At 56.1% G+C, this 10,000-nt stretch overlaps 2 protein-coding genes across 4 annotated transcripts in view; one reads left to right on the top strand and one right to left on the bottom strand.

Annotated features, from left to right (window-relative positions):
• Positions 1-10,000, top strand: part of coro7 (coronin 7) — a 148,039-nt gene that overhangs the window by 73,583 nt on the left and 64,456 nt on the right. The gene's annotated exons all lie outside the window — the stretch shown is intronic.
• Positions 1,224-10,000, bottom strand: part of vasnb (vasorin b) — a 27,936-nt gene continuing 19,159 nt past the window's right edge. Inside the window, exon 2 of the mRNA XM_061224381.1 lies at positions 1,224-5,323. Coding sequence (XP_061080365.1) covers positions 3,167-5,290 — 2,124 coding nt within the window. The 5' untranslated portion in view covers positions 5,291-5,323 and the 3' untranslated portion in view covers positions 1,224-3,166. The remainder of the gene's footprint in view (positions 5,324-10,000) is intronic.

The following is a 10,000-nucleotide window of genomic DNA, read 5'->3' as shown; positions in this document are numbered from 1 at the left end:
CCGTCTGGCACCTGTGAAAGCTCCACACTTTCCAGTCACCTCCTCCAGCTTCTGCCATTAAGAGAACCAGCCTCATAAACGCTGAGTTGTTGGGGGGGGGTTAGCCGCAGGGCCGGGGGGGTGGCGAGGGGGGTGTTTGTGCGGGTTGCCGGATGGTGCTTCTCCAGGACCGTGTGTAGACCCAGTAGACGTTAGCAGAACTGTCTGCGCACAGTCAGCAGGTACTGACTGGGCTGCACATGTGAGTCTGCTTCTCAGAAATCATCACCCGGAGACAGCCTGACAGACTAACAGATTGATTACTGCACTCCCTCTGTTTCACACGCTCTCGGACGTGCACACACACTCACACGCGCGCACACACACGCTCACACACACATTCTCTCTCTCACACACACACACACACTCAAACACACACACTCACGCACACGCTCACACATGCTCACACACACAAACACACACATGCTCACACACACAGATACACACACACACACACACACACACACACACACACACACACACACACACAGACACACACACACAGAGCCCTGGCTCTGCTGGAGTGATTTTGTGAAAGAGGGATGGATCGCATTATACGGCCAGTTTCCTTTCACCTCATGTTGCCAACAACATCATCTGTCAGGAAGGGGGGAAAACAGACACGCAACACCTCCGTTTTTTTTTATTTGTGTTTTTAATTTTCATATTGAATTTCTTCTTTTAATGGCATCATTTTTTTTTGTTTGGTTTTTGCTTTTTTTTTTAAACAAACAAGTACAATTTCTCTAAAAAGACAAAAATGACAAAATAGACAAGGAAAAGTATCGTTTCCCAAAATAAACAGGGAAAAATGAACAACATTGAAAATATTCCAAATATTTTCAATCCCTCTGTAAGGCTCCGGTATTCCAGTTCAAGTGTCGGTTTGTATCGTTTCAGTTCTGTTTGTTTTCCTTTTTCCTCCCTTTTTTTTGGGTTGTTGGGTGTATTTTATCGGCGGTCAGATTTTTCCCTTTGCCTTATCGGCTCTCCCCCAACGTCAGGCTCGCAGAGAGGGAGAGGACGGTGTGGGAAGAGAGGGAAGGGAGCGCTCGAGTACGAGTGTGGGAAGAGCGACATCAGCCCTCTCACACAGGTCGTTAGCGGCCGTTAGCACGACCCCCCAACCACCCCCCCACGCCCCCACCCTCACCTCTCTCGCCCCTGTCTGCCCCGTTCTCGGCAGGAGGCCGGCCCTTTCCCCCGACCTCACTTCCTAATTTAACAACCGTGCGCGCGAAACGGCCGCCACGCCGCGTTAGCGCTAGCGCAGCCCTCCCCCCGTCCGGCCAGCCTCTGTACCTCGGGAACCAAAATGGCTTCTGCGCTCCCTGACCCTTCCTGCCCTCCCTGCCCCCCCCCCCTTCCCTCTCCTCTTTAATGTGCTCCGTTTGTAGTTCTCTGTTCAAAGGGGGAGGCTGAGTACGTGTGGAGAGCTGTGGGGGGGGGGAGAGCCGGGTGGTGGGGGGGGGGCTTTCACAAGACCGCGCGCTTCTTTACAAGATCGCAGTGGGCGCAGGTACCATGCATCGCTGAAGGTGTTTACATCAAAGGGCTTCCAATCCATTGAATGGAAAAAAAAAACGTTTATTTTTTGTGAAAATTTGAAATTCACCTTTTTTCGGATATCAGTTTTCTCCGCCCGCAGCGGCCTTTTAAAAATATTTCCGCCGTCTTAAATTAATGTCAGATTTGAAAAAGAATAATATTTTCTTCTTCTTTTTTGCCTCAGTCATGAGAAAGTAGCACTAAGTCATAGAGCCTGTGTGTTGGGTCTGGGCTTTTTAAGTGCCTGATTGGCTGCACACCAGCAATGCGGTTTCTTTGCCGTGCTAACACCGTGCTAAAGTTAACGGCACACAGAAACACAGCAGTTCAGTCGTCTTCTGCTCAGGGAGAATCTACCTCACATGGCTGGGCTTTTTCTCTTTCTTTGCATTGCATTTTTTTTGGGGGGGGAGAGAATAGCTACACTCCACTCAGTGGCACAAATAATAAATAGTCTTTGAAGAGGCTCTCTCTTTTTCACTTTTCCTTTTTCCCTTGTGTGGCAGTTTGAAGGGGTTCAGTCATCGGCTTATGGCAGAGCATTAAAAGACTGGGATTTAAAATGGCCGCCTTGTTTTGTAACTGCCGATCTGGGTTAACTGCGAGGGGGGCACATTTGAGAATGTGTGTGCATGTGATGGAAGGGGAGGTGGGGGGTTTGGGTACAGTCTTGCTGCTACTCAGACAGTCTGATACTTTGCAAAGTAAGGCGTTTGATTGACCCGTTGGCTTGAGAAAGTTCTTAATCTTCAAAGATTAAAATCTGGTGTTTTCCCTGCCTTTCGTAAAAAGCGGTTGTGTAAGGGGGAGGGGAGGGGGGGCGGGGGCGGGGAGTTACTGGTAATTGTCAAAAAAAAAGAAGAAGAAAATCTGCAGCTGAGAAGAAAGTATATATAAACAAAGAAAATACAGCCTTCACATAGCAGAAGAGTCAAACAAAGCTTTGCAAGACCTCTCCTTTCTCCGACTCAGCAGCTTTTTTCAGTTACTGTACGGTGACGTCGTCCACAACGAGCGATGCTCCTCTGGGGAAGCTAATATTTCAGTCATTAAGGGGGGGGGTCAATCCGCAGAGCCCCCTGGCTTCAGTGCAAGTTTCCTCCCGAACAGGGTGTGTGGAGTGCCGTTTCGGTCACCTGTCCTCCTGCCCCGAAAAGCCTCGCCGCCCGTACGGGCCCTGGGCTCTCTCCGACCCGTCGCGAGAGGCCACGAGCGGGGGAGACACGCCGAAAAACTGCGTCCCTCCCGCCATGTTTGTCCAGCAATACGATTACGGAAACAAACAGAAATAACACACACCATCGTCTGTCAGCACAACGTGTGTAACTGTGAACAAAGGCACTCTGGCTACTGCCCTGAAGACGAAAAAAAAAACAAACATCCTTTAGAACAAATCTCCCATCAAGCAAATTTGATTGCACATGAACGTGACGTATTTGTTCTTTTTTTGTTTTTTGTTTTGTTACAGTTCATTCAGCCTGCTGTTTTGCGTCTCTGAGCTGCGTGCAGGCTGCTACTGGTTTTTAAGGGCTCCACATAGTGGCTGGAGGTCTGAAGGACAAGGGGGGGGGGGAGGGGGTCAGAAATAGGAGGGCTTGAGAGACGCCATGTTGTTGTTGGCGGTGCAGTGGGCCTGCATGAGCGGCACCTCGTACTCCACCCCGGCGTGGAGGCCGGGCGCGGGCGCGGCCGGCTGGAGGTCGGCGGCCTGTTTGTGGGGCAGCGCCCCGTTGTCCAGGCAGGCCTTGACCCCCTCCAGCTCCAGCGTGGAGGGCTCGTCGCAGCCCGAGTCCGGGGGCCCCTTGGCCCGCTTCCGGCGCCGGAGGAAGCACACCACGGCCGCCACGCCCGCCGCCAGCAGCACCAGCAGGGCCACGGCCAGCGCCGGCACCAGCGCGCTGCTGAACTGCCCCTCCATCACGCGGGCCCCGGGGCCGGGCGCCGGCTGGCCGGCGGTGCGCGCCTCCGTGCAGGCCGTGTCGGCGGGGCCCAGCTCCCCCAGGGGGCCCGCGCAGATGGAGTAGGTGGAGTTGGGGCGCAGCCCCCGCAGGGTGTACTCCGGGTACGAGGCGGGCACGCTCAGCTGCATGGGCCGCCGGTCCGGGCCGGACAGGTTCTTGTAGGTGAGGCGGATTCCCCGCAGGTAGGGCCGCGTGCGGATGTAGCGGTGCAGGTCCAGCAGGATGGAGGTGCTGGTCACCTGTCGGGAGCTGATGTCGGGTGTCACGGCGACGGCCACCGTGCGGGTCTCCGGGGGCGGGTTGGCGGGGGGCGGCGGGGGGTCCTCCTCCTCGTTCTCGCAGTACGTGCCTGAGGTGCGGGGCGGGCAGATGCACTCCAGGTGCCCGCGCCGGTCCAGCTGGCAGGTCCCGCCGTTCAGGCAGATGTTGGCGGGACACATGTGCTCCCCGAACTCCGGTTCGGACTCGCCGTCGCCTCCGGCGGGCGCGGAGGGGACTGCGAGGGGCGGGTCGCTGTCCGTCTCCGTGTGGGAGGGGCTGTCGCTGGGAGGGGGCGGAACCACGGCGGGCGTGAGCGGCCTGGGCGCCGTGGTGACCCTCGTGGGTTTGGCCGTGCTGCTGGTGGTCACCGTGGTCGTGGTGACCGTGGTCGTGGTGGGACACCCGAAATCCCTGTAGTCCAGCCGCTCCAGGACCTTGCCGGCGTTGACGGGCGGGAAGTGGCAGCGGGTCTCCTCGGTGCGCCCCAGCCGCACCCCGCCCTCCCGAAGCCACTCGGGGAACCAGGCCAGCGGGCACAGGCAGTTGAAGGGGTTCTCGGCCACCGACAGCCCCTGGAGCCGGGGCAGGAGCTGGCGAAACTCGCGGGGCAGGCCCTGCAGGTTGGTGTTGCTCAGGTCCAGTTCCTGCAGCTCCCGCAGCTGCTCCAGCTTCTGGAAGTCTTCCGGCCTCAGCCGGCCCACGGGGTTCCCGGCCAAGTTCAGCCGGGTCAGCCCCCGCACCTCCCTCAGAGCCTCCGGCACGGCCCGCAGCTGGTTCTGGGACAGGTCCAGGCCGTGGAGGTTCCCCAGCCCGGCCGTCAAACCCGGGTCCAGCTCCCTCAGCCCCATACCGGCCATGTGGAGCCCCTCCAGGTTGGGCGTCTGCAAGTCGGCCGGTTCCGGGGGCGGGATCTGGTTGTAGCTGAGGTCCAGCAGCAGCAGCTTGGGCATGCGCAGGGCGGGGAGCGAGGTCAGCTGGTTCCCCTGGAGCTTCAGCTCCAGCAGCTGGCCCAGCCCCTGGAAGGCGGCCGGGTGGATGCTCTGGATCCGGTTGTTGAAGAGATAGAGCCTCTCCAGCAGGGCCAGCCCGGCGAAGCTCTCCTGGGACACGTGCTCCACCTGGTTGTTGGAGAGGTCCAGGTTGCGCAGCTCGGAAAGCGGGCGGAAGGCGCCTCCCGGCAGCCGGGACAGCTTGTTCTGGCTGAGGTCCAGCATCTGCAGGCCGCCCAGGCCGGCGAAGTCCTCCGGCGTCAGGGCCTCGATGCCGTTCTGGAAGAGGTAGAGGTTGACAGTGGAGGACGGCACGCCCCGGGGCACGGAGGCGGCGCGCCGCTGGAAGCAGAAGATGGAGCCCGGGCTGGAGCAGGCGCAGTCCTGCGGGCAGTCGCCCCTCGCCGCCCGGCCGCGGAGCAGGAGGAAGAGGAGGAGGAGGAGGAGGAGGGAGGGCCGGAAAGGCGGCAGCGGAGGGCGGAGGGCCTTCATGGCGCTGCCTTCGCCGTCATCGGCCGACAGAACCTGCAGACGACACGGTTAAGAGACTAGTTAAGAGACCCGCGGACAACAGAAGTAAGCAATCGGGTCTTTTTTTTTTTTTGCCGAGTCACTGCACAGCTTTACAGCGCTGTAGAACAAGTGCAGCTTTTCCTAATGCTTGGGCAGTCGATGCGTGTTAGGCAGTCATGCTAAAACTTTGCCCCCTGGGTCTGAACACGAGGAGCAGCCGAGTTCGGGGGTCCGGACAGCCCACCCACCGCCAAACCTCTCCACTTTCCGGCTGACTGAGGAGCGCAATTAGCCCGTTTCCCTCAGTGTTTACCACGTCAGCCCTGGCCTGTAAAACCCTGTCTGTCTTCAAGGAGACACACACACACACACACACACACACACACACAAACGCACATTCAGACATAAACACAGACAAGCATGTAAACAAATGCACACACACTCTGGCCTGAATGTGCAGGCGTACTGGAGCTCCCGCACGTGCCCCTACAAACAGCCTCTCTCCTCTCTGATCTTCAGGAGAGGGCAAAATAAAAACACCCCAAGAGGAGCAGAGCGTTTCTCCGTCTATCTCTGTTTCTTTTCCTTTTGTTTGTCTTTCTTTTCCACCGCCGCAGAAATGTACTCGGAACCCGTTTCTGTACAAACACTTTGTCGTCTTTACAGTTTAGCAGCATTCCTGAACCTTCTAAAGTGTACCCAGGAAGTGTGCGCGCGTGTAAAAGAAGAAAAAAAAAAAAGAAAAAAGTCTTGTTTTTGAATCTTTTTTTTTTTTGTCAGAGATGATTAAACCTGATTTGCCGTGTGGCTCTTAAGCTCTTAAGCGCCGCTGTCAACTTGATTGGCCTGAAGTGTCTGGTAACAAAAACCCCTCAGAACTCCTCAGCGCGGCACGACTGTAGCGGGCGTAATAACTCCGCGCTCCACGCTCAGACCGGCGGCCGTGGAGCCGTGCGGTAGGTACTGTGAGCCCCTGAAAGGCCGGCGTGCACAGAGCTGCCTCCTGGCACAAAGCCAGGCGCTGGATATTACGTTTAAGGATTAACCCCAGTCTTAGCCTCAACAGGCTAGGGGGCTAACACCAGCACGAAATAAAGCACTGTACAGAGAGGGCGAGAGAGAGAGAGGGGGGGGGTGGTGGTGGTGGTGGAGTGAAAGAAGGGGAAAGCAGAGAAGGAGGGAGAGATGTGTTCGATGGGCAAAGGGGCTGTGGAGAGGGGGGCAGAAGGTGAGGCTGAGGAAAGAGAGAGTGGGGGTGGAAATGCAGGGAGAAAGGGAATGAGAAATAGAAAGGATACACGGCGCTACCGGGAGAGAGGTAGAGAGCACAGAGAAGCAGAGGCGGAAGGATGGATAGATGTGTGGAAGAGAAAGACAACACGTTCAGGGGGTGCAGTAAGTCACTCATGTTGGGCCGAGTTAACAGTGCATGTTTTACTGAAGGGACGCTTTATCATTCCCAGCTTTGAGAAGAATCATATGAGCTGCTGGCCTTGAGTGAGGGGAGCAGCACGTCCCTCTCTCTCTCTCTCTCTCTCTCTCTCTCCTGGGGTAAGAACGGCGTGGGGGTTTTTGTGTCCGCGGTTCACGGCGAGGTGAAGCCCTGCCGCAGAGTTTTCATGGTGCTCGAGTACAAAATGGCGGAGCCAATCTGAGCTCATCTCAAGTTGATTTATTCACGGTCTGTTCCTTCGAGAAGTCCCTCCGGCGTTGGTCATATTAACTTTGTGTAAATGATTAAATAAATGGGGCGAAAAAAAAGAAAAAGATGGGTTTGCGCAGTGCTGTTTTGTGGAAAATGTTGACACAGCGAGTTGCGTTCAGGTCAGCGTGTTCCCTCAAGGGGACGCTCTAAACGACTGTTTCCACGGTATCGCCTCTTAATTGGCACTCTGGTTAGCATTAGAGGAGTCGCCTGGATTGCGTGCGTATGAGGTGCTGGACATCAAGTGCTTTCTCATCCACCCCAAGCTGATCTCAGATCAGTCCCCCCCCCGCCCCCCTCCTTTTCTAATAGCAGAGGCTAAAGGCTGGTCACACGCTTTCAAATAGGAATCAGATAATTAACTGACCGAAAGATATACAAATATATTTCTGTATTTTTGTGTGGTTGCTCTCTCACTCATGACCCAGACACACACACACACACACACACTCGCACTCACTCACACACACACACACACACACACACACACACGCAGCCCCTTCCCCAAGCGGCTGAAGTACTCTGTTGGCATAGGAATGGCGTGGACTTGCGGTCGTGTGAGAGTCTCGGGGGAGATGGTGATCGCTGTAGCCACGAAGGTGCTGCGGGGTGTGTACATCCGCCGTTGGATCTGCGAAATCGCGGCGGGGGAAATGCGACCGCGGGCATTTCCTGCGTGCGCTGCAAGCGCCCGTCTCAGAACCCGTGTCAAACCGTCACTGTGGCTCTGTCGCGGGCGCCGTTGCCGTGTGTGTGGCGCGCGGGGCCACAAGTCTGCGTCAAATGCCGGCTCTGAAAGCCTCTGCGAGACGCTTAACGGAGGATTCGCAGGGTGTCAAGGGCAAAGGAGAGAGAGAGGGAGAGCCAGAGAGACGTCTGGCTTTTCAAGGCCCTTTATTTACATTGTATTGGTGGAATAGTAACTATTTACATATCTGTGAGCCGACCAAACTCAAAACCAACAAAAGCACAGCAAGGTTTTTAGTCCTCTTACTTCTTTGTATACCGCGCACAATTACTCATCAATTTCCCGTCGGCTGCAGAGCTGCAGCACCGTGTCATTCAGTCCACAGAAAGAAAACTCGATCTTTTCAGCGTTGTAAACATTACTGCGCAGGCTGTAACAATGAGAGAGAGAGAGAGAGAGAGAGAGAGAGAAGGAGGGAGAGAGAGAGAAAGCGAGGGAGGGAGGGAGGCAGGGATCTCACTGCACTGCGTACACACATGACATATTCCTGTTGTGACTGAGGCCAGTCATTCAGGATTTGTGAGCGAGAGGATTAATGGCGTTTTATATTCAAATGTCCACCAAATTGCTGTCGGCACTATTTTAATGGCAGCATTAAACCCATTAGCAAAGGTAACCCACCAATGACAGAGAGACAAGTGCTTCAGATGTCTGACTCTTGCCTTAATAATAACTAATTTACCGTAATTCTACACCGTCGGCAAAAGGGCACACAGGCAGTTCTTCCGCCCCTCTTTTGTGTAGAGTGAGTCCTGAAACAGGCTTGGTAACACTATCTGTAAATTACAAACGTTTCCTGCCAAGTCAAATCACGTCTTTTAACAGGCAGGTCAGAGTCGGAGCCCGTTGGACAATGTGAACCGCTGCGCCACGGAAGAAGCTCTTATCCTGTTGTACTCGGCGAATGAATTGCGGTTGGATCGTCACGTCTTTCTGAACCCCTTCTAAAATCATGACATCTGGTTCACGATTGCCCCCGTCTCCTCTGCTTCATTTGAGACGCGTTTGCGTTCCAGTTCACCGCCGTCTTATCGGATAGCCACGGCTCCGCCCTCAGGGTAAGGCTCAGAGAGAGTTCGCTCTGAGGCAGAAGAGATGACTGATACATTTCCCCTGGTTTTTTTTTGTCTGTCTGTCTGTCTGTCTCTCCCCCCCCCCCTCCCCCCATTTGGCTGCAGCTTTCTGCACATCGCACAAGGCGAGGCAATCTGCCAATCGAAACTGTCTCTTATCGCTCCGGTCTCGAGTCCCCATTGGCCAGAGAGGGGTGATGAGACCGTGCCGTTAAAACCGGAAACTCCGCTCCCGGGGGAGGGGGGGGGGGGAGACGGCACGCCAAGGAGCCAATCGGCACCGGGGATCTTCCTAGACGCTGAGCTGTGCCAGATCCCTCTTGTTTTAATTTTTGTTGTGTTGCCTGCGTTTAAACATCCGGCTGCGTGCCAGCTAAGAGAAGCGTCACCGAGTCTCTGCCCTGACTGAGGGGATGGGCTTAACCGCGCACAGAGGCTTAACCGCGCAGACCTCGTTCCCTGCGCTGCGTTTGAAGCTGTGCTGGGCTGTGCCTCGCGCACACGCCCGCTCCCACTCCTCACGAGGCGGCGTACGAAGCCAGACGCGTCCCCCGACGCGTGAGCCGTCGAGCGGAAGACCGCGCGGGGCGAAGAGGGGGGAACGGTCGTCAAAGAAAAGGAAGGAAGGAAGAAAGAAATGGTAAAAGGAGAACAAAGGGAGTTTGAAAGTTTTTAAAGACACAAAGGGGGGGGGGGGGGAGAGGAGAGTGTGGGGACGGGGGCTTCTGGGTAAACTCAAGTGGGCTGCCTCAATTAGAGCACGACAATCGCTGTGGTCAAGAGCGCTTATCTTCAGCGCGAGCCGGGGAGGGGGCGGGCGGGAGATTGGGAGCAGGCCAGGATGCGTAGGGGGGGGGGCTTTTTAATCATGCGGCTGGGGGGTCACGACCGTACACACAGGCCATGCTCTCTCCGCGACCCCTCGTCACCGCGGTAACAATGGCCCACAATGCAGAGCGGCGCAGGCTCCGCAGCGTCGCTAAGCTACGCGTGTTTGGTGCGTGAAGCTGTTCGCGTGGCGGCCGGGCCCTGGGGGAGATCTGCCGCTAAGCTTTAGGACACGGAGCCAAAGGGTCAGCCTTTGACCGGCCTGACGTGGGTTTCACCGTGAAAGGACGTTTCCTCCTCCCCCCCCCTTCCTACCCACTCTTCCTCTCCACGCT

Source organism: Conger conger, chromosome 16, assembly GCF_963514075.1.
Source record: "Conger conger chromosome 16, fConCon1.1, whole genome shotgun sequence".
NCBI lineage: Eukaryota > Metazoa > Chordata > Actinopteri > Anguilliformes > Congridae > Conger > Conger conger.
This window is presented reverse-complemented; position numbering and strand designations above follow the sequence as displayed.